This window comes from Pimephales promelas, chromosome 25, assembly GCF_988280905.1.
Source record: "Pimephales promelas chromosome 25, fPimPro1.hap1.1, whole genome shotgun sequence".
NCBI classification, from domain to species: domain Eukaryota; kingdom Metazoa; phylum Chordata; class Actinopteri; order Cypriniformes; family Leuciscidae; genus Pimephales; species Pimephales promelas.
This window is the reverse complement of record NC_142793.1, coordinates 18,038,249-18,062,357: the sequence shown is the minus strand read 5'-3', so window position 1 is coordinate 18,062,357 and position 24,109 is coordinate 18,038,249. Positions and strand designations below refer to the sequence as shown.

General features: G+C 37.8%; 2 protein-coding genes across 4 annotated transcripts in view; both read right to left on the bottom strand.

Annotated features, from left to right (window-relative positions):
- Positions 1–1,068: 1,068 nt before the first annotated feature.
- On the bottom strand, positions 1,069–4,529 carry fam185a (family with sequence similarity 185 member A). The gene is made up of 8 exons (XM_039695252.2): positions 3,941–4,529; positions 3,568–3,677; positions 2,633–2,725; positions 2,425–2,563; positions 2,305–2,346; positions 2,133–2,228; positions 1,704–1,838; positions 1,069–1,559 (listed from the first exon to the last, which is right to left on the bottom strand). Exons 1-8 carry the CDS (start codon positions 4,356–4,358, stop codon positions 1,441–1,443), a joined length of 1,152 nt encoding a protein of 383 aa, XP_039551186.2. The 5' UTR covers positions 4,359–4,529; the 3' UTR covers positions 1,069–1,440.
- A 1,348-nt stretch (positions 4,530–5,877) lies between these two features.
- Positions 5,878–24,109, bottom strand: part of met (MET proto-oncogene, receptor tyrosine kinase) — a 44,742-nt gene continuing 26,510 nt past the window's right edge. For 2 of the 3 annotated variants that reach the window (XM_089127849.1, XM_039646840.2), the window contains 11 exons: positions 20,672–20,890; positions 18,472–18,621; positions 17,283–17,439; positions 16,539–16,679; positions 15,868–16,104; positions 13,360–13,440; positions 11,571–11,752; positions 11,283–11,392; positions 10,964–11,129; positions 9,612–9,748; positions 5,878–7,850 (listed from right to left, as the gene is read on the bottom strand). In XM_089127849.1, coding sequence (XP_088983975.1) covers positions 7,640–7,850; positions 9,612–9,748; positions 10,964–11,129; positions 11,283–11,392; positions 11,571–11,752; positions 13,360–13,440; positions 15,868–16,104; positions 16,539–16,679; positions 17,283–17,439; positions 18,472–18,621; positions 20,672–20,890 — 1,791 coding nt within the window. In that variant the 3' untranslated portion in view covers positions 5,878–7,639. The remainder of the gene's footprint in view (positions 7,851–9,611; positions 9,749–10,963; positions 11,130–11,282; positions 11,393–11,570; positions 11,753–13,359; positions 13,441–15,867; positions 16,105–16,538; positions 16,680–17,282; positions 17,440–18,471; positions 18,622–20,671; positions 20,891–24,109) is intronic. The other variant, XM_039646841.2, reaches the window with a different exon arrangement.

The following is a 24,109-nucleotide window of genomic DNA, read 5'->3' as shown; positions in this document are numbered from 1 at the left end:
AGTTTACTGTATAGCAGTATTGGGCTTTATTAAAGAGCAAACTAAGCAAAAAGCTATATAAAAAGCTAGTTCATAAGCATTCTCGTACTTGTTCTTTGTTATTAACAGGATGAAGCGCATTAAATATTATATTATATTATATCATGCTACATGTGTGATTTTTACCCCCATTTAACGGTGAAAAGGCATTTCGTTTTAACTCCTACGGTGGCCAATGTAGTCCAAGATTAACATGGCTTCCAGTTCGACCTCGTCCTTGAGTGTTAACTCAAACGTAAACGCGAAAGGCGAAGCTTGAATTAACGGGTATGTCCCTCTTTGGCTAATGTACTTTCAAGATGGAGGGGCAACATGGCGACCGACATTATAACTTGAACGAAATATAAATTAATGAGGACATATATTTTTGAAAGAACTAAGTGTTTTTAGCTACGAATAAACTAAAAGAGTTACAAAGTGTAGCTTTAAAACATAGTTAGTTCTTCATTTTTGGAAATTGATGTAATCACTTACTACCCAGCACTGTCAATGAGCATTTTTGGAAATTAATTTCATTTAACTCGAGTTATTTACCAAATGCATTCTCTCAATATTTGTTTTTGTCTCCAGGTTGAGGTGTAGTTGTATAAAACAAACTTACCTGCACTAACTTCCAGTGAATGCTGCCTTTGAATCCAGCTCCACTGCAAACCGCCTGCCTCAACGTTACTCATGAATATGAACAACACAAACTGCAAAAGTTCAACATTTGTTGAACAAGCACTGTTTCCTGAAAACTGATATCATGAGGAAAAAGCGGGAGTTTGGTAAAGGTTCTCCCGGTTAATTTTTTTTCTCCATTTTGCAAATATCAGTACAACTCCTTTATTAGCGTTTAAAATAAATGCTGTTCTTTTGAACTTTCCATTCATCAAAGAATCCTAGATGAATATATCACAGTTTCTACAAGAATATTAAGCGGCACAGCTGTTTTCAACACTGATAATGATAAGAAATGTTTCTTGAGCAGCAAATCTTCATATTGGAATGATTTCTAAAGAATCATGTGACAGTGAAAAATTAATAAACGCTTTAAATTGAATGGTTTATTTCTTTATTTTGGAAAGTTGTTTCAATCATATAGGCACTATTTACCATCTAATCTGGTGTACCATAACTGGACGTTTTGCAATTTGTGTAAAACATGAAGACCACAGCTTGTAAAAGGTAGTTTTACATTATAAGCACATCTTTGGTTGCATACTTTATTCTTCGCGGCAGGACATACCCACAACCCCACCCATAAAATGTCATGCATTCTGTTTCAAACATGTCATTTATATGCATTCACCACTCTTATGTCAAGACACAGTTTTGTGAGTCTTTTTGGACAGATACACACAAGATCCATAAACCTTCACTGAAGTGGGTTATTTGGTCGCAGGTGATTCTGAGCAGTGTTTAACTCTGAGCCCCAAGTCTGAGAGTCTCAAACCAGCTCTGGTTTCTCAGGTTCACAGCACCTTTTTCAGCTGTGGCTTTGATCCATCGTTCTTCATCCGTGGCACCATTCAAACGAGCTAAAAGGAATACATAGGAATGTTTGTTTTACACTTATTTATATTTCTGTGATCCGTGACCATAATACTTTCGGCGGGAATTTAATCCCATACAACTGAACAAATAAGTATGTTTCAAGTAGTTTGAGTCTGGCTTTCACTCACCCGTGACAGTCGTCTTCCCATTAGCTGAAGTACGTTCGGTCTCTTGACATTCTATCTCTGAGCTAATGCTAACAGAGGTTCCACACAACTGCACTGCTGTTTTCATGGTGGAGGGCAAACGCACACTCACAGCACCTGGAACAATGACAAAGAAAAGTTTGCACCATAAAGAGATGAGTCGTACCACATGACATTTTACAATCTGACCTAATCTTGCCTTGCTGTAAGAAAGTCAAATGATCTAAAGACTTATTGACCTTGACACAAAGTAATGACAGGTCTGTAAGTATGCATCAGAAATATATTACGATTATAAGTACAATACATTTGAAAGACGTTTTAAAAATGAATGGATAAAAAGGAAGTAGGCAGGTAAGTAGATATGTTCATACTAGGCTAGTCTTGTGTATGAGTGTCCATTATTAGTACCTTGTTGACTGTGAAGTTCTGCACTTCCGTCTTGGCCCACGTATGCATCAATGTTTCCAGCAGCAGTAATCACCTTTAGGGCACCACTTGAGCTGTCTGGGACACAGGAAGGACATCTTTAGTGCACAAAACTAGACACTAATGACCTACTGTCAATCAGACTATCACTTACCAATCATGATGTTTCCCGTTTCACTGCGTACAAGAGCTTCACCTGTAAAACAACAAAGATACATGTCCTAACTGCACATCCGGTGTTTAAAATGAACCGTTTCTCATCTCTCTCACTCACCGTGTACATGGCCAATCTGAATGTTCCCGGAGGAAGTTGACATCGAGGTGGATTCGCCATAGATAGCCTTTACTTTCAGATACCCGTGTTCTGTGGAGAGGTTCATCGTGGTTCCCTGAATTTTCTTAATATCGATATTCTGGAGAACAAAAACAATGACTTAACAATTTCAGAATGTATGCAGTTTTATATATCAAGAATTACTTACACTGTCCCCAGACGTGCGGATATCAACATTCCCATGTAAGGTCTTGAGTCCAGTGACATTTCCTCCTGTGGACTGAACTTGAACCTCATGACCCTAAACAAAATCACTAGAATTAAACAGATCCTTATTATCTCAATAAATAAGATATGTTTAGGCCTTTATGACACATTAACTCAGGGGTTAATTTAGATCTCAGACCATTCAGATATAATCATTGCGAGGCAAGGGAAAAAAAGGTTTTACGTATAAGTCTCTGATGTTCACCAAGGCTGCATTTATTTGATCAAAAATATAGTAAAACAGCTATTTGAATCTATTTTAAAATGTCATTTATTCCTGTGACGATAAAGTTGAACTTTCAGCATCATTACTCCAGTCTTTAATATCACATGATCCTTCAGAAATCAATCTATTATGCTTATTATGCTGCTCTAATAAAGGTTTTTATTATTATCACTGCTGAAAACAGTTTTTGTTGCTTAATATTTTTGTGGAAACAGTGATACATTTTTTTTTTGCTGGATTCTTTGCTGAATAGAAAGTTCAAAAGAACAACGTATTTTTGAAATATATTTTTTATCTAAAAATATAAATGTCTTAACAGTCACATTTGAAAAAATGAACCTTTATATACCCCAAACTTTTTATTGGTAGTGTATAATAAAATAGTTATTTTAAATGGCAATGTTTAAAATATTACTGGTTTTTTTACTGTATTTTTGATTAAATAAATATTTAGTTTCTTGTATGTCACACTCTATAGTAATGCACTCTTAGATGTATTATTTATCTATTGATTTAAATCCAATTTTATTTATTTTCATGATTTTTTTATTGATTTATTCACATAGTTAACCCTTTTCTATGGACCCTCTAGTACTTCTTTGAGGCCCCGGACCCTATTTTGAATTTTCATTAAAAAACGTATATATTACCTTGACAGATTTTAGGACACAGTGTCCTCTCTCTGTGAGTACGTGGCAGAGGTCACTCTCCATATTCTGGATCTTCACGTTGCCTTTGTCTTTAGTCTTGATGTGGAGATCTGGAGGGGTGGACAGGGACTAGTAACTAGAATGATTCACATGCATTTCAATGAATTTACATGAATAAAAATACACTTGTTACATTAACTTGCTGTAAATACAGCCTACATAGTAAAACTATTATTAATATTAACATGAATAAATAAAATAACATTAATTATAATTACACTTTAAAATAAATTAAACAAATAAGCAACAATGTTAATATAATATAAAAAAATACATTATTATTTTCTTTACAAGCCGGAATACAGATCCTTACCGCATTTAATTGGTGCTGTCAGTTCAACAGTGACATTGCTATCCATCTCATCGGCCAAAATCTGAAGTTCATTGCTTTGATCATCATAATGAACATGAAATCTGTTCACATTAAGAGTTTGATTCGCATCTGTCACGTGCACAGTAATAAATACCCGATCAGATTCAGGAAAATTATGAGGATCCAGTGGTTTCATGGATATATTGCAGCCTAAATGACACCTAACCTTTGTATAAGGACTAACTAATAATTCCCATTGCTTTATAGGTTTATTCAAGTCGTTCGTGGTTGCAGGAACATCTGAAAAACTTCGGAGAGCCTGAGAGACCCAAGCCCTGGTGAAGAGTGTTGAACATCTTTGCACTGAGCCCAGACACAGACCGTGATGTAACCGCTGCGTAACTGCACAAGCAAACATCACTAAAGCTTTACTTTGAGTGCAGAGACTAAACTACATTAGTGGTCGTTAAAGCAAAATACAGTACTACTAGTAGTGGTAAGCGTCGTGTAGTAATGTTTATATCTCGAGGTCACGCGAGCTATGCGCGAGCAGCGCAGAGCAATGATCACAAACCGGAAGAGCGCCCGAGAGGAGTTATGGGAAGTGAAGTCAAACGAAGGCCAGCCCGTGATACTGTCTGAACCATAGTAGTCTGAACATCAATATTTGACTAATGTCTGTGTATGTTAAAAATGGGTAAAAAGAAGGAAATAAGCATTTGTGATATAATATCAATAGCTCGGGATATAAACAACACTGACGCTGACCACTGCATGAATTAAATGTAATAATATTTTCTATTCACTAACTCAAACACGCAGGCCTCACTGAACCTTTTTTTACATTTTGGCATTTTTTATTGTTTATTAAGCCTGATAACCAATACTTATGTGGATTGTCTGGTCTGTTTCCCCGTTTTACTGTTGTTGTGTGGACATTTGTCCACACAATAAGCCTATGCAGACAAAACCAGACCCAATCTGTTTTTCTACATGCCAGTATAAAATGGGGAAGCGTATACTTCTGTGTAGTGAGCAGCTCATAACTGTCATATCTTGATGATTTTAAACTCCCAGTGCAAGTCATTTTGGAGCTGAGCAGACACCACGTCATATCGGGGCGGATTTTCCGTCTGGTTTTCTAATAGCTAGGAGCAATATTATTCATGACAGTACCTCACTGCTCGTGTAACTAGACTTAATTCTTTCAATGAAGGCCCAAGGGAATTTTTACTGAAAATGATTCATGATCCTGAAACAAAAGAGCCATAGAGAAAAAAGTGGCAACGAGGTATTTCCCAGTTATTGTAAAACATTTAGTAGGACAGGCTATAAAACCCAGTAGGTGGCACTCTAGTCATTTCACATAACGTGAAGTCGAAAGATTACAATAGGGCCTTTTGACAACAGATAACAGTGCATAGTTTGTCATCCTCCTCCACATTAGCTTATGAATTAGTGTTGAGTTATGAGGAGGGATTTAGTATTTGTCCTCAAAGTTAGGACAGCCAAGTTCAGAATTTAATAAAGCATGTTAAAGGTACATGGAAGTAAAAATACTTGAATAGACTACATTTAATGCACATTAAGCAACTGTATTTTTCTTAATTAAGGTTTAGTCATACTGTACTTTTCAACAGTTACAGTAAAAAAAGTGTGGTTAATATCTATGAGAGGATGTACGTTGTACCTGTAAATCACATTTCATTAATTTAGCTGAATTACTATTTTCAGACAGGTAGTATTACCCTTCTTTTCAAGGAGACCATAACAGAGGAAATTAAAAAGCCTCTCTAGACACCATGGGTGATGGTCGAGTCAAGAGCATTGAGGGGAATCAGAAGGTCCTGGTCAAAGTTCACACATAGAGCCAATGAGATGGAGTGAGACATTTTGTAGACAGCGCAAAGAGAATAAATTTACTCAGAATTCATATATGACACACGTAATAAAACTTTATTATCATGACTGGAACAACAGAAAAATTGTCATTTGTACCATTTTTGAGTTTGAACTCCATATAGAAATCACAAGGCAGTCTGACAGAATCAAAGAATGGTTTATATAAATGGTGAAACCTAAACCATAATATAAAACAAATCAAGATTCAGCCTGTTTATTGATCATTTATAACAAGAACGCTAAAACTTTACTCACATAAAGATTAAATGAAATGTTGATTGACCTCATTTGACTGGTTTACCAAACTGTCTATATTGTACTGTGTTCATAGGCTATATATACACATGTATCACACAGCAAGTCAGACAATAAGGGTAGAGAGACAAATTATTTACACCATCCAGTAGTCCATTATGGCAAGTCACATTCATAGTCATCTTCACTACATAGGAACATACAGGCCTGCACTGAATCCCCATCTGCCGCTCACAAAGTCCCACACATCACCCGCCTTTTGCATTTTTTGGTAATTTCATATCATAAATAGGGTCTATATGATAAAATATATATTTACACATACACAACATTTCAAAAAGTTTGGCGTTGGTAAGATTTTGGTTTTGGTTTAGTCTTGCATGCATCAAAAAACAGTAATATGGTAAAATATTATACCAAATAACTGATTTCTATTTGAATATATGTGATGCAAAGCTGATTTCTTTTAGCATCGTTACTCCAGTCTTCAGTGTCAGATGCGCTGCTGCTTAATATTTTCATATAGACCTTATTTACTTTCTTTATATATATTCCTGGTTTTATTGAGGGCATTAATTTGTGCACGTTATTCCAACTAATTCCGCTTCTGAAAAGAATTTCCTTTTCGCCTGACGTCACCTGTTCCACTCGACCAAACCCGCGGGATATCACATTTTCCAGTTTCATTCAGAAATGAATCACATTAAGGAAGTAGAATGCCATTACCTGTGGACTTTAAATCCATCCCACAGATTTTCTCACTCAATCAGTGGTGAAAATGTGAAAAAGCTGCATGCTGCATTCCATGTGGACCTTGTAGTATGTTCGCTTTGACACTAAACCTAAACGGATTATATAAAAATATATAAGAACTACGGAAGAAATCTTGTCGGAAAGATTCGAATGGCCTGGACAGAAAAGATTCATCTGAACAGAAGTAAACAAAACATAATAAGATCATTCATATCGGTCTTTCAAAGTCTGAATTGGACGTACAGGCATCACGAGAACGTTGACGTCATCAAACGTGGGGTCCAGTGTTCACCTGATATCTTCATTATGCTGCGTTCAGTTCGTAGTATGAAGGCATGCACAATGGCATTTTATTACACTTTTCACAGAAAATAAAATGGTCAACGAGCGCTCAGGTTACGCCGGAGAACACGATGCAGCTGAGATGTCTTGACTCTTGAAGTCGTCTGGTTCGAAAGCATCTTCCAAGAGCATAAATGAATCAGATGGTCACTGAAATGCAACCCTACAGATGAAACGTTAATGGGGTGCCAAGGTCCCAGGGGATCAGGACCATCTCATGCTCGACTGGAGAACCTCAACTCCACAGGTCACGGCTCGTCATAATCTATTTACAGCGATTAAGGGAGTGTTCGTGCCTTTTAAGTCTTTCACAGTGTCCTTGGGCAGCTTTTCTCCTCCTTTAATGATGAAAGCCACCCCTGGCAGCCAGTCCAGTGTCTTTCATGAACAGCAATGGCTTTGTTTTGTCGTTTTCCTCTCCCTCCCTCTGTCTGGTGACTTTGTCTTTCAGGTGCAGCAGTCACGGTCGAGGTTACTCTGAGAGGAGATGAGAGAGGGGTAGGGTGTCATCTTATCAATGTTGACGTAGGTGGTGTTAAGGAGGATGTAGTGCTCTCCGCTGAAGCTGGAGAAGATGGAGGCGATGCGGGACACTAGCTCTGAGAAGGTGGGCCGACGCTCCGGTTTGGGATGCCAGCACTCGATCATGACATTGTATCTGAAAAGAAATGAGAAAAATGTAAAGTGTAAATGCTTTTTTTTTTTAATATTACCTTTCATGTAATGTGTATATATAGCCATTTAGAAAAGTGCATGATAAATGGAAATATTGTCTCCTAAAGAAATGAATCGATTATGAACAGCAGAAACGATTCGTCAGTCTCACTTCCTGTTACAAACCTACATAAAAAATGTAACAAATTTGCATAATGCCAGCCTATGGTCTTCATTGGTTCATTGGTTTGTGTTGACAACATGTAGAAAAGACGCTGTTTTCTGCACTGTGACTCCACTTTCCATGAATTTCCAAAGGACATGCTGGGATTGATACGGTAAACTGAATGGTATAGGCATTTTCTTTCCAACAGGAGACCAATCACAACAGGCTTGGACATCTAACCAATCAGAGCAGAGTAGGCTCTCAGAAAGAAGGGGTTTAGATAGACTGGATCTTCAAACTAACCGTTTTCAGCCTTTTTGAGAAATTAGGTGATGTGCAATGTATAAAATGAGAAAATTGAAGAGTTTTTTGAAAGTGTTGCATGTAAAACTATTGTAGGAGACGTCCAAAACAAAGCGAGGAACCTTTCAAATAGAATTATTGGGGATCTTTAATACAAATGTGGTCTGCACACATTATTCAGATGGAAAAAAAAGTTTTCAGTCATTAATTATTTCACGTTTGTGGCACAAAGAGATGTTTAATAAATAAAAATGTGCTTATATAACAGTTAGCAAGCACCACTAATAATGTTACAGCCCGCTTTGCAGAATCCAATAATATGAAAAATTGTTAAATATATATTTTTAACATTTTATACTTAGCTTTGCCTTGAAAACATGAACTAAATACAATACAGTTTGGGGTAAGAAGTTTTGATGTTTATTAAATTAGTCTCTCATGCTCACCAAGGCTGCATTTATTTGATCAAAATCACAGTAAAAACACATTATACAATATTATTACAATTTAAAAGAACTTTTTCTATTTGAATGCATTTTAAAATGTATTTTTTTCCTGTGACGCAAAGTGAATTTTCAGCATAATCTTATTATTATCACTGTTGAAAACTGTGATACTTTTCCCCCATGATTTTTATAGAATTTTATTTTGTAACAACATAGAGGTTACTGTCACTTGACCAATTTTATGCTTCCTTGCTGAATAAAAGTATTAATTTCTTTAAAAAAAAATCGTACTAAACCCAAACTTTTTAATGTAATTTATTTGACATTTTGATTCATTCTGAGCTCGAATGAATCACAAGTGTACTGTAAGTCATCTAATTTCTCCGTTCCCATCCCAGCTGTTTGCTTTGGCATTTTGGTGCCTTGAAATTTATAACCTTCAGTGCAAACCTTCATTGCATTTCAGAACGACTTTCCATTGTTTGTCTTGCAATACTCTGCTGAGCAGAGGCACTGAGACCTGGGAGGACTGGCTCATTGTCCCGTTCACGAGGGAAAGGAGTGATGATATCTCTGTTCAGAGCCGGTTATTTGATGGCATTGTGTGAAGAATGTTTGGAGGTCGACTCATATCATACGGTCAGGGTGGGGAGTCGATGTGTGCCGAGCTCAGGTAGTCATGCAGAGCTGAGTTGGCCAAGAGTTTTGAAGAACTACTACTGCTTGACTGAATCTGCGGGTGGTTAACAATGGCTCTCTGTTTTACACTCTTGTTGACGCACTCCCCCTTTGGAGTGCCGTACGCCGGTCATAATGAAGAACCAAGTGTGTGTCATGTGGGTGCGCTTACAGTGCATCTGGGCAGAACTCTGGCTGCAGAAGTCTCCGGCCTTGCAGAAGGAAGACTGTGATGTCGAAGGAGTTCACATCGGAGTAAGGCGGGGCACCCCGGGTCATGAGTTCCCAAAGCAACACACCGAACGACCACTGTGAAAAGATCAGATTCATAACAATGAGTTATGAGGAAGGCAAGTGAGCACCTGTCAAAACAAGTGAACTTTGGGTGACTCTAAGTTCATCAGTTGTTGGAGGCCAACAAAAAGGGATGCAGTGAGGAAAAGCACAAGAATGCTGAACAGTCAAGTCAGTATTTGGGAAATGTTGGAAAAAATAATCTCTCCCAGAAGTGGCAGTGTGTAGTCATCTATTTTATTTGAAATGCAGGTAGGTAGTTAGAAAACAGGACGTGACTCATTGCACACCTTGAGCCTGAAGTGTGTGCATGCATGAGTCAGATTGATAGAGAAAAATGTTGTGCAAATCCTATCAACGTGACCCAGAGACGTTGCTTAAAGCATAGCTTTCAATCAGTAGAATTAGAATGGAACTAGACTAAAATCTCATTGTAAAACATTGAAATTATGTACTGATGTAAGCTGCAGTTGTCAGCAGTTTGGGGCATCATAGGCACTCTTTGTTTTAATTCAATCAATGCCTATGATGCCCAGAATTGATATTTGATACCTGTTCAAATGTTCAAAAATGTTTCATTTGAACATTGGTGTGTACTTATGAATTTATGATGGTTAAAAATGTTCTTTGATAATTTAAATCCCTTCTGATGCCCAAAGATGCTTGATTTGAACATTTAAACGTGCTTACGATGCCTGAAAATGTTCAATTTGAACATCTTGAAATTTGATTTTGATGCCCAAACGTGATCAGTTTTTTAAACTTAAATGTTCTTAAGATGCCAAAAAATGTTTGGTTTGATTATGATGACCACAAATGCTTGATTTGATTATTGAAATGTGTTTATGTCGTCCATCAATGCTCAATTTGATCATTAAAATGTGCTTATGATTTCCAATAATGCTCGATTTGATCATTAAAATGTACTTATGATGTACAAAAATACTCGATTTGATCATTTGAACAAAGTGTAGCCTACATATGAATACCAAATATACAGTCAGTCAGTCACTCATGTTTATTTATAAAGCACATTTAAAAACAACAGCTGTTGGCCAAAGTGCTGTACAATGTATAAACCAAATATACTGTCTAGGTTAGCATTTCACTTTTGAAACAGTCAATGAAAATATTCCATTTAAAGGCTATATATAAACGGATGTTTGGTCAATAAAACTGGAATTAGAATGATAATTTCTATAAATTGTCAACTGTAACTGAGATACTCACCACATCAGATTTGGTGGTGAACTTATGCGTCTGCAGGCTTTCTAATGCCATCCATTTGACGGGCAGCTTCACCCCGTGCTTGTTGTGTACACTGTAGTATTCTTTATCATACACGTCTCTGGCCAAGCCAAAATCAGCCACCTTTACTATATAGCTCTCATCTAGCCTAAAAGGGATGTTACCAACATTTACATTAGGTTAAACAATCACAAATACATAGGGCTTTACAGTGTAATTAAAATTACAATTTATATTTAATACTTCAAGACACATAATGTGCCTTGCACATACTGTACGATACTTGTATGCAACAACTCACATGCAGTTTCTTGCCGCGAGGTCTCGGTGTACAAACTTCTTGCTGGCAAGATATTCCATTCCTTTAGCCACCTGCAGCCCGAAACCCATCAGGTCCTTCACTGTGGGGTTCTGTGGGAATGAAAACAATCCCTCCATTTAAAAACAATAACGATAAAAACAACAAAGCACTTCACCACAAGGCACTGTCGCCATTTAATTATCTTTATTATATTTTTAATAGCCATAACCCTGTCTGAAACTACAGTCTGATGCTGAAGTTTTGCCGAGAGACGCTGCCACCACGTACGTGAGTTTCATCTCTGATGAAGTTGCGTAGATCTCCATGCTTCATGTAGGGCAACACGACGAGAGGCGAGCCCTCGCTGGGCAGGCAGATTCCCAGCAAAGAGAGTACATTCGGATGGCTGAAGTCTTTCATGATGATGCCCTCCTTGAGGAACTGAGACACCTCCTCTATATCAGTGATTCCTGCAACATAAATGCACAATACGTCTCAGCAGTTCAAAGATCACCACAATGGTTTTTGGTATCAACCCCAGCCTAGATTTACACATGCAAAATGACTCCTTTAAAATCTATCCTGCTATACATTTTCCGAGTAAGCAATAAACCTGCCAAATTGTCAGTGAACTATTCACCATGACTATATAAATTATCCCCAACACTATCAAGTGTTTTATCACACACGGCCTGATATTTCACCCGGGAGGTTTCAGAGCGGAGACATAATCCACTGTGCTATGAGCGCACCTTTCTGTTGGTCCTGCCATTTTAGCGCATTTTTGGTGCCTCGCTTAATCTTGTTGGTAGAGCTTTCACGTTTTGAGGAGATTAAACAGATGTTTAACCTTTCACTAAGAGAAAGAGAGGCTTATGTGTACACAAAAACGAAAAGGCCTGTGTATACATGTCTTACAGAAGACTGATTCGGAGCAATGAGGCATCCTACGCAACACTGAATCCTGTCAGTGTAGCTTAGGATCCTCAAAAATCCAAAACTGTTCTGGGAACACCCCTAAAGTAGTCAATCAATTCCTCATTATTAACTTTGCACCAAACTCTCTGAATAGTTTTAGCATGTTATTAAATATGGTAAAGTTAAAGCATTTGATATTGGCAGACTAGATCTTCTACACTGCTGCTGATTATTCCAGCTTCTGCTGAGCAAGTACCAAAAGTTACAGACAAGCTCATATGAGCAGGTCAGATTTGCTGCTGCTGCATAAATGTACATAAATAAATGCCTTAGCAGATCTAGGCAGGTGGAGCTGGGGGAGGTGGAGGATTTCAGAGGAACTCAGTGCGCTGCAGGACTAACTTACAGAAAACAATGAACCAGATTATTTAAATCTCAAGCAATAAATCTCACTGGCTACAGGATCAGCAGAGGACAATCAGACTGTGCCATGTGGTTGCCATGATTGCTTGCAGGCTGCATATAAAGATCAGTCTGCGCCCTCTAGAGTTTCATAACTGCAACTATATATATATGCATACGTATGTGTATGCATACAGAGTGGATGTGTAACCAAATGTTGACTACTAATATATATATAAATATATATACACACACATACATACAGTATGCACCCTTGTCTAAAAGTTAAAAGTAAAAAGCTAAACAATATACATTTGTAGTTAGGCAACAGTTCTTGTTGAGAACTGAGACAGAGAAATAAAGCTCGGTCATAAATCTAAAAGCTCTCAGTGACATGACATGATTAGAGGCATCTCTAATGTGATATGGCTGCTCTGCTGTGCATTCATCATCATCATCTTCATCACACAGCCATATTGAAACAGTCTCAACAGTCATACGTCATTTCTCCGTAAAGACATGTCAAACTGCATTCAGAGTGGATGTGTAACCTATGTGTAGCATAATTATGGGTATCCTAAAGGTAGTTTAACATCTTTTCGGTAGGATTTAATAGGGCCACTCAATGTGGTTTTACCATGTCTGGCACAATAAAGTGCCTAAAACCCCCCAAAAAGTTGTTGAATGTGGCTCATCCAATCAGATATTCGCTGTGCTTGCAACTGTACCATCTCAACACTCATGTTGTTGAACTCACTGTTCAAGGACTTGATGGCGCAGTGCTGCTTCTGGCCATCTGGTTCGAGCAGGGTTCCGTGGAACACGCAGCCAAAGTGCCCTAGTGCACACAAAGACAGGAAAAGATGCAGAGATTATTAGCACATCAATCTATCAAAGCATTTTATGCCAGAGCGAAGTGTGGGCATAGCAGGTGCGTATCGCGTCGAGTCCAAAAGCTAGAACAATGGAGTGTGAATATATTGTACTGGGACAACAATTGATCCGTTATACTCAAACTTTCTCTCTCCAAGTCTCTTTGTCTCACGCAGTATGGTTTTGTTCTTTCTAAGTCACAAAAAGTGACATGTAAACCCAACAGTATGAGGTTTGTGTTAGTTTATACTGTACACCTGCTTTTTGACAAGGGAGAGGGCATTCAGAATGGGATCTGGAAATGTTGCAAGCTTTCACATCACGGAAATAAATTACATTTTAGAATAGATTCAAATAGAAAACAGTTATTTTAAATTGTAATAATATTTCACAATATTCCAGTTTTTCCTGCATTGTTGATCAAATAAATGCACCCTTGTTGTTGAGCATACACTATTTCTCAAAGACATTTTTAGAAATCGTACTGACTACAAACTTTTAAATGGTTGTGTGAGTTATTGACCGATATTCAAAATTGTTATGTCTAATTGGCTAGATGTAATCAGTGTGATTTGAAGTAAAGTATAATTCATGTCTGTAGCACGAATAGCGTGCAATGCAATTTAATAATTAAGGCTGTTAAAATCTCTGACCCTAATTACGAGCTATAGTAATAGTGAGACTTTGCAAAACAGACGCATAAAAGAATGACTTTAAGAATGCTGTGAAATATGAACTTGAACAGAACGTCTGGAGGGCAGCGTGGTGTATAACTTAAAGATTAACCAATTACAAGTGTCTGGGCAGGGTGTTCTCTCTAATGAGGGCATGGAGAACAGAGGGCGAGAGAGAGTTGGGGTGTTGTTTTGAAACAGAGCGTGGAGCGCTGTAATCTCTCTCCAGCTCTGCTATCACGTCTTCCCAGATGGCAGCTGAGTCAGATTACCGGCAGGGAGCCCTGAGACGGCTCAACAATGAGCCTGGAATTTAACACGGGAACAAATCACCACACATGCCACCCCAAGCACCCCAACATACTCACATGCTCGCACGGCCTCTTCCTCTCGCTCTATAAATCGCTTTGTGTCACATGCACAAACATGGGCATACACACACACACACAGAGCTTGGGTTTCCCACAGGGGTGATGGGTTTTAGGAGTATTGTGCAGGGGTTTGAGGAGGATGGAGAGTGGTTTTCACCTGAGCGCCATAGTAAATATGATACACGTGCACTTCTGTAGTACAATAAGAGGACGGGCAATTTAACGTTCAAATGTCCAACCTGCCGGGCTGATTGTCACAGTTTAACCTGTTCACTTTAACCACCTCTGAAACTGATTCCCTCAGCTAAATCCCTCAATTTGAGCTATTGGATTTCTTGTAATCCACCTTTTTTGCTTGTAAGTAACAGTAACAGTACAAAGAAACCAGATTTTTGCGTTAATGACAAATAAAACTGTCCAAGAAAAAGGAAAAACATCTAGTTTAAAACTAGTATTTTTTAAATGAGGCTTACGGACCTTGATACAAATACAGCTGTCTTCTCTATCATATCTTTTCTTGTTTTATGCTATTTTTTTCTGATGTTGATCAGACACCTCATGACTTTTATTTGGCAGACAAAAGGTTCTCAAATATCAATAACATGTTTACAAAACTGGTTCACTGATTTTCTGGTTTTAAGAAAACTTTTTTTTAATGAGGCTTTTTTATCTTCACTTAGATATCAGGACAGCTGTATCATTTTTTTTTATTTATACCCCTAAAAATATCCAAATTAATTTTGATTAATCATAGTATTGTGTGTTCAAGTCATTTTTTAAATAAATTAATTTCAAATATCCAACCTAAGTATGAGCAATGGTAATAGTGGTGCTTGCCAAGATACCCAAAAACCTTTATTTTGTAAAAGTAAACACTGTTCAACAGTTTTTTTTATTAATTAAGCAAGGATGCATTTAACTGATCAAAAGTGACAGTAAAACAATTAAAATGTTAGAAAAGATTTCCGTTTCAAATAAATGCTGTTCTGTTGAACTTTCTATTCATCAAAGAATCCTGTATCATTGTTTCCACAAAAATATTAAGCAGCACAGCAGTTTTCAACATTGATCACAATAAGAAACATTTCTTAAGCAGCAAATCATCATCATGTGACATTGAAGGCTAGAATAATGATGCTGAAAATGCAGATTTGCATCACATGAATAAATTACATTTTAAAATATATTCAAGTAGAAACATTTATTTTAAATTGTAATAATATTTTACAATATTTTTTCAGTATTTTCAGATGATCAGAAGAGACTCCTTTTAAAAACGTTAAAAGTTTGGATTATCAACAAGCAGTCATGACCATCATTTTAACACTGATATTCGTGTTCCCTTACCTCTCCCGATGATCTCATTCACATGCAAGAGCAGATCTTCTCGGGCGATGACCACGTGTTGCACTTCCTTCAGCAGCTCAGGGTGGAGGCTGCCCAGATCTATGGGTGCATTAGAGGGCAACAGTGGAGACGCCAGATCCCCTTCCATCGGCCCCAGCATTGGGGACAGATCCACGTGGGCATGTGCGTAGAGATGAGGCCGGCAGGACTCTGTCTGTGACATAGGCAAGTTTTGGTCTGCAAGGCAATGGGGTCGAGAGGTCAAAAGTCAATGGCTTGTTCGCAGAGGCCTGGGGTCACCTGAACAAAGCAGGGAAAGTCTGGGAGGCAGAGTCATTACACCCACTACAAAGAGCTGAGGAAATTCTAAACCCGTCTATACAGATGAGAGGGGATTTTTTTGTCTTTTCAGACAAAAAAAGGAGGCAGAGGCAAAGCACGGAAGCATGTAATATCTTCATAGAGAGAGGGGAGAGAACAGAGGGTAAGGTCAGAAAGCGTATGTGTTTGGAGAACTGGAAAAAAGTTGCCTTTCTGTGATGATCTAAGACCAGTCTTCACTATCCAGAGCCAAGAAGAGGAAAAAAAGCAAAGCTGGTCTGAGATCAGTAGATAAGGCAAACCTCCACCAGCGTGTTTTGAGCGAGAGGCAGCAAAGCGTGAGAACATACCCTCAAGCAAAGTGGTTCTATAGTCCACCGACTCGTGAGAGACCATTTCATTAGTCGGACTGACACTCCTCGCGTTTGCCAACATGTCCAAGTGCGGAATGTGAGCCCGGCCGTCATACCAAACCATAGCCTTAGCTAAATCTACAACCAGAGAGAGACAGAGGGTGAGAGAGAGACCAAGGAGAGGAAAAAAGGGACAGATCGCTCCACCATTGACTTCAGCAGCGTCAACTCCCACAAACTAACCCAGAAACCCCTCTCTTTCTTTATCTCACAATCTCATGGCATTCAAATTCATTTGATTTCATTTCAAATAAACATCAGCAAGTCAACAACTGTGGTTGCTAAACTGACTTCTGAATGAAAATCGAATTACTGGCAAAAAAAAAAAAAAATCTTAATCTGTATTTTTTTCCTTGTTGTCCAGTAAAAATATCTAAACACCTTTAAAACAAGATAACTTGATAAAAAAAAAAAACTGTGTAAGATATTAAAACATATTTTTATCTGGAAAATACAGATTAATAATGATTTTTATTTTGCAAGACAGGCTGCATCTAAAGTTTTCAATTCTGGATATAAAAGTCGATATTTGCATTACTTTTTATAGAGGTAGCTCTTTAGCTATACAAATGATGTTAAACATTTGCATGTAAAGTGTTGCACATTCATCTTGAATAGCCACAGGAGGCTTCAAAAACACTACAGCTTAAAGATTATAAATGAAAACAGACAGTCACATACCATCAATATGCTTCTTCCTCTTCATGCAAACAAAGACTCCGATCAGGAGCAGTAGAAGGACGGACACACACACTCCTCCTGTTATCAGTATACTATAGTCCTGGTCTTGAGCCAAGACCACACGACCTAGGATCACGGATGATGTGGCCTGCTTCCACTACAATGGAAACACAAATGTTATTTTCAGTAAATATTAGTGACCATCGCACCTAATTATGTAATTATTTTTAAAATAGAGCAAAATATTATATAATCAATTTTCCAGGATTTAAAGCTATAACAAAGATAATTTATTTATTATACAAAATAACATTATATTATATATAATTATTTAGAGCAGCATCTGTTTGATTAATCAACTTTTTTTTTTTTTTTACCAAAAGCAAATATTATTACAGAAAAAAGACAAGCAAGTATGTGCAAAACTACAACTAGGGAAGATCTATGCCATCTGTGGAACATTTGCTTCAGATTTCATATGCCGCGAAGTGTTTACATTTGAACCTCCAACATCACAACAATCTATCTAGAAACATCCTCAGGGAGTGTTTACACTCAGAGAGAGGGCTTCACTGCTCATAAAGCAGCATGGCAAAATGAAACGCACACATCCACTGCAGGCAGGAGGGGAAATTGGATCAGAGATAGAGCCTCTCTTATGTGGTGGAGTGTTATTGAGTTTGGGCTGAGATGAGTTTTACCGCGCTATATTGTGATGGGGTCAGATTAGAGCATCGTGTCACACGCACGTTGTCCGTCTCTCCCTGACAGATAAGCACTTTATGCTGAGACCAACGCTTCCTTGATCTTTGCACCAATCATATCAGACTGTCTGGGGCCAGAAACGTTTTTTTTAATGTTCTTGTTGAGCTAATGGTGACCAGAAAAGAAATACAAGAAAGGCAGGTGGACCCTGATATATAAAAATTACAATATGAGCACCTTTGAGGAAATTACTTATTGATATTAATCCTCATATCCTGGAGGGCTATGGGTTTTGGAGTTAATCTGGAAATAATCATTAGGCAACCCAGTGGCCTCTGCTAAGATCAGAAATAGCTCGTGTTTGGTGCTTTGAGAGGCTTCTGAAACAAGCAGGGCAGAGTTGGCTGGCTGACGAGTGGCTCTTATGGGGGCCGTCTGGATTGGAGTGGTCTGAAGTGGAGTTGAGAATGAAAGAGTCTTGTACCTCCACCTCCAGCTCTTTGGCAGCTGTCTGGAGCTCCATGGGTACGGTGCATTCGAGCGTGTTGCCCACCAAAGTGACGCTCTCACAAGTCCGGTTTGAAACTCTCAGCACCTCGCCGTTTTTCACCGCCTCCTGATTCACAGGGGGGACCTGCATGGGAAAATGAGAGAGAATGATGATAATACAAAAAACTTGCCTCGCTTTAAATTGCCCCATGACTGAGTGTGTATATGGGGCGTATAGATTGTTCAGCATCAACCCCTTTAAACTCAGCCAGCTCTGGTGTATGGAGCAGAGCAGAAGGCAATAAAGACAGCGATCACATTCCTTACATGACAGCCTGGGCTTTACAGATTGGACACACTCCACTATTGCACCTGTCACTAAACAGCACCGGCCAGCCTGAGATCCAATACGAACCGACACACATACACTTACAAGTAATACCCAGCTCCCTAGAGGAGATAAGGCCATTCACAAAAAGAAAATGATCACAACTTAAAAACCACCAGCACTGTGAGATATATGTAAAAAAAAGTACTTATATATATATATTTTTTTAGGGCTGTCAAACGATTAATCGCGATTAGTCGCATTCAAAATAAAAGTTTGTGTTTACATAATATATGTGGGTGCACTGTGTATAATTATTTTGTATATATATATAAATGAAGAGTTCAGATGCAAAAGCCTCTAAATGCCATTTGAAATTTTCTTCTTTAATGATGATTTTTATCAAACTTGTATATTTAAGTTTAGTAATTTCACTAAAATGGCAATGATAATTACCTATTAATTGTTATTTAAGTGAAATTACTGAACTTAAATATAAAAGTTTGATAAAAATCATCATTAAAGAAGAAAATTTCAAATGGCATTTAGAGGCTTTTGCATCTGAACTCTTCAAATACACACACATGCATGTATATTAAAAAATATTTATATTTATATATAATATAAATTATATATAAATCTATCTATATACAGTATATACATGTTATTCAGTATATACATATAATTTATTTATATATATATATATATATATATATATATATATATTTATACACATTTATATACATATATTATGTAAACAAAAACTTTCATTTTGGATGCGATTAATCATTTTACAGTTTCTTCTCACCTAGATCAATCAACCATTAGAAAACTTCACATACAGGATATGATAAGATCCTATGCTTACAAGACAAACAGGTTCCATAGCTTATAGCTTTGTATTATTTTTACAATTGCAGTGTCATATTTTCAGTTTTTTCTTCTTTGTATGTATTGCTGTATGTTCTGTAATACCTGTCAATCAAGGTTGTATGTAATTTTTAGGTTGCAATAAAAAATATGTATGTATTTATATCTTTTTCGATTCAAATATAGATTCAAATATAATTAAAATAAATACAAGTAACTAAAAAAAATACCACTTAAAAAGCAAACTTCCAGGCAAAATCTCCATTGGCACCAGTAACTCTCACAATCCCTGACATTTTGATAAACCCCTTGAGCATCAGCAGTGCTGCCAAGTGCAATTTTATTTCCCTAAAGAAGGCCTTAAGTATCAAGCAGCAAAATCTAAACAAACAGACTGCATGGGAATAAAGTGCATGATCTGAGTGATAGGGCAGTTTAATGACAATTAAGCTAAACTGAGCCTGCTGTTGTGTCCATTATTGAATATAGTGGCTTTAAATGAGCCTAAGCGGTACAAAATGTTTAGTGTCTCTCTCTCTTTCTCTCTCTCTCTCTCTCTCTCTCTCTCTCTCTCTCTCTCTCTGTGTGTGTGTGTCCCAAGAGGGGTACCAAAGGATTTAAAGCTGAGGTCTCGCATGGGAAGAAAAAGTAGAATCTCACGCGACCTCTTTCCCCCCTCCCCTTCACAACAGCTGCATTTGACTATTGAGTGGCGTTTAAAAAAAAAAAAAGTGTACTCTTATATTTCATTGTTAAAAACGCTGTTTTTTTTTTCACCAGCCTAACCTCACCAGGGCAAAGGATCTCACCATCAATGTGTCAGAGGCTGTAACCATCAGGGAACGAGAACAATGTAAAAGATGGAGGTGCGCAATGGGAAACAAACTAAACTTCCTGTTTGGTTTCAGTATTGTTTCCTTCCAACTCAATGAGCAAATGTGAATCACTCTGTGTATGTGTGTTTGTCTGAGATCAAATATGAAAGCATCACTCTTACCTTAATCTCCAGAATGCTCTTTTTGCCTCTCGGCGTGACGGTGGGCTTCTGAAACTCCTCGAACTTGGGGTCTTCCACATACAGTAGGTCATACTGATCGGTGGAGAAACCGTCTAACACAAAGGTCATTTTTGTGGCAACTGGAGGCTGAACGCCGAGGCCTTTCAGGGAGGGTGTGATACAATGGATATTTCGCTTATCCTCGTCATGACTGCAGGTCTAGACATACAGAAAAAGACAAACACAAATATTAGCCATCTCAGTCGTTATAGTTGTGCCAAGTCAATGCTGAGGCATGTTACATTCTTTTGTGTGGCCAATTTGTATTATCTTTTGTTTGCTCTGGAGTAAAGCATCTTTATATACAAGTTTCATACAAGTCTTTAGTGTTTAACCAGGGGCCAAGTTTTCGCAAGATTCGGGGTGATTACATGACTGAGCATATTTAAGTTCAGATTTCAGAGGCTTTCTAGAAAACTTTCAAACATTATTTAAATTACATTCACATTTATGCATTTGGCAGATGCTAAGATCTTCCATGTTCTGTGTTTCAGTGAAAGCAGGGAATTACTATAATTTAAAATAACTCTTTTCTGTTTTAATGTATTTAAAATGTCATTAATTCCTGTGATGGCAGTCTTCAGTGTCACATGATCCTTCATAAATCATTCTAATATGCTGATATCACCTTTGATCAATTTAATGTGCCCTTCCTGAATATTCACTTTTCAAAAAATTAAATCTTACTGACCCCAAACCTTTGAACAGTATTGTTTATTACTTTTTTAAACCAGATGCGAGACACATTCGTTTGCATTGCATACATCACAAACTTTAAGAGCAGTGGACAAGGAGCCTTTGTGAGATTGAAGATCTGTTTCAATGCAATTATGCATGAGTTGCAACTCAAAAGCTTCACATGCCAGCTGTGGGTCCAGCCCTGCCAGGTCTTGCCACACACCATTTTCATTCCACATTACAACACCACAACAGCCCATTTTACAGTATGCCTGTTATTTGCACGTCACCGCCATTTCATTAGCTGTCCTCATGTGAACGTTCAGCTACATAAAGCGTAACCCTAGAGCAAGAGACACATTCAAATTGTTCAGTGCCATTATTTATGAACATAAGGCATCCGAGTCGTCTTTGCTCCAAGACTTCCATCCAGCAAACCTGTGTCTCCCTCTGCACACTTGGCAGGCTAACAACGCTCTAGAGTCGAAAAACAAAGAAATTCTCACTTAGGGTCGATAAATGCCCACACCGGTTTTAGGTCACAGTAATATTTTTAATCACATAAACGATATCCCAGATGGAAATCGAAGACTATTATCACTGAAGAGAGCGAATTATGAAAAAGTATTTGCAAATTAACACGCGTATTTGAATCGAAACTCTTTGCATATTAAGAGTTCTGAAGACTCATTAGCTGAGACTAGTCAAATACTTGTAAAGCAGTTTGGCTTGCGCGTTGCTCGACAAACACAACCTTTAATTGTTTAGAATAGATCGAGTATCTCAAAGGGCTTAAGGGGGTTGGATAACAGCTGCTAAAGAAAGCAGCCAAAGGATGATGGGAGACACTGAAAACATTTCAAATTGGTGTTTGGGGAATAGATATACCCATCAGTTACAGTGATGTTTTATTGCAGGATTTTCATGGGACGTTATCATATACCGTAGGTATTTCCTCTGATAGAACCATCTTTGATGACTCCTTTCAACGAGTTTTCGATGTGTACTTATACATGAAGTAGAGGTTGTCCAATATGCGTTTAATGCAAGGCAATAAAGTGATTATTGTGCCAATACTAGTCAAAACTATATACTACATAAATATAAATTCTTCCTTAACAGGGTGGCCTAAAGAGAAGCCACGTGAGTTTACAACGACTCAATCCAGATATAGTTTGAGTCATCAAAATACCAACAATTACCAGGAAAAAAAAAAAAAGGTTTTATACATAATGCAGGACTTTTAGCAACTTTTAGCATAAACCCCGAAATACATGGATTATTATTTTGAATTGCATGTTTTACTACCTTCGGATGCTCATTCAAAAAGAGAAGGGAGATAAAACATTCTGTTTTACATCCATCTACACATATTACAGTCCAAAAACCATAACGTAAACATGTTGAAATTCATCAACAGTAGATTAAAAGCAATCCCTTAGTATAAACAGTGCCGCCTTATGACTTTGAACAGCACTCACATTTATTTAATTCAATCAAGTTTAATATTCACATTGTGATTCCTGTTTTCAAAACCAAATTTAAAAATGATAATTAGGATTTATGATATTAAAGACTTTTCTTGGCCTTAAATTTGATCAAACTGAATTTAAGACATTTCAAGACTTCTTAAAGTCCCCGTGAACCGGAAGTTGCAAACGATTTTTCTCCAGTGCTGTGACGTATTTCCAAGTGAAACGGAATATTGAACAGAGGGCAGGGTTTTACTCTAGCGCTCCTCTCCATCTCTCGCTCATAGCAAACTAACGGTTTGAGGGGAGTGGTTAAGCGTTTCCCCACCCAAGTTGTGAAACCTACGTCATCAGAAAAAGAAACCGTTCCAGACCGGAAGTAACTTTTCAGATTTTGATTAAAGATTACCAAGGTAAAACATTTTTTAAATATATTTTTACTTGCACGGATTAATTTTTCACCACAAGACTAGTAATATGCGCTAACAAAGTAAATAGGTTCAATTTTGATTTCACGGGGACTTTAAAGATCCGCAGGAACCCGGTTTTAAAGGGAGTAAAGCTAAGGAAGGAATAGGAAATTTCGGATATAGTAGTGTGTCATACTGAGATGAGAAAGCCAGATTTTGGTGTGTATAGAGAGGGATCTAGCATGAAAATGACCCCCTTTGAATCCCAAAAACAGGTGTTGTTCACGCTTGAAACCCCTCTGTGGTGTCTGGAGCATGTTAGAGTCCTGTTAACACCCCTCACTTCCTTTAGGAACGTCCAAGACAAAGCAAAACTTGAACATGACCCTTGGTTAGTAACAAGAAGAATAAGATGCCATACCCCTAAACAAATAAAACCCTCTCAGGTTTGCTCCTGACCGTGGGCAGTGCCAATTGCCAGCGACAAGCTGCAGCCTGTGAAAAATGCTTTTTATGTTGGTGGGAAAGGCGAGATTGGCTGATCCCTGGATTAAGCAGAGATCTCAGAAGTAGATATTCAAGAACGCTCTTGAGATTTCTTCCATTTCTCCTGAGCCACCACAATTTGCCTTGGGTCTTTACGCTCCTCATTTGGCCCGCCGAGCTTTTCCATGTATGATTGCAAGAGGAACTAAAAATGCAACTGATGGAGGGATTCGCAGTGTCCTCGAAGAAAACGAGATCACTGTCTGCTTTTCTTTCATTTTAGGCCTGTCAGCAGCTAGATTGTGAATGCAGCCCACAAGAAACCTGAGCTT

What these genes read in the sequence shown, in the direction of transcription:
- fam185a (XM_039695252.2), bottom strand. Translation starts at nt 4,358, where the DNA reads ATGTTTGCTTGTGCAGTTACGCAGCGGTTACATCACGGTCTGTGTCTG. An exon ending in GTGTCCTAAAATCTGTCAAG is followed by an intron (nt 2,726 to 3,567) that starts GTAATATATACG and finishes GATTTTGTTTAG; the next exon opens with GGTCATGAGGTTCAAGTTCA. An exon ending in TGGGAAGACGACTGTCACGG is followed by an intron (nt 1,560 to 1,703) that starts GTGAGTGAAAGC and finishes TATTCCTTTTAG; the next exon opens with CTCGTTTGAATGGTGCCACG.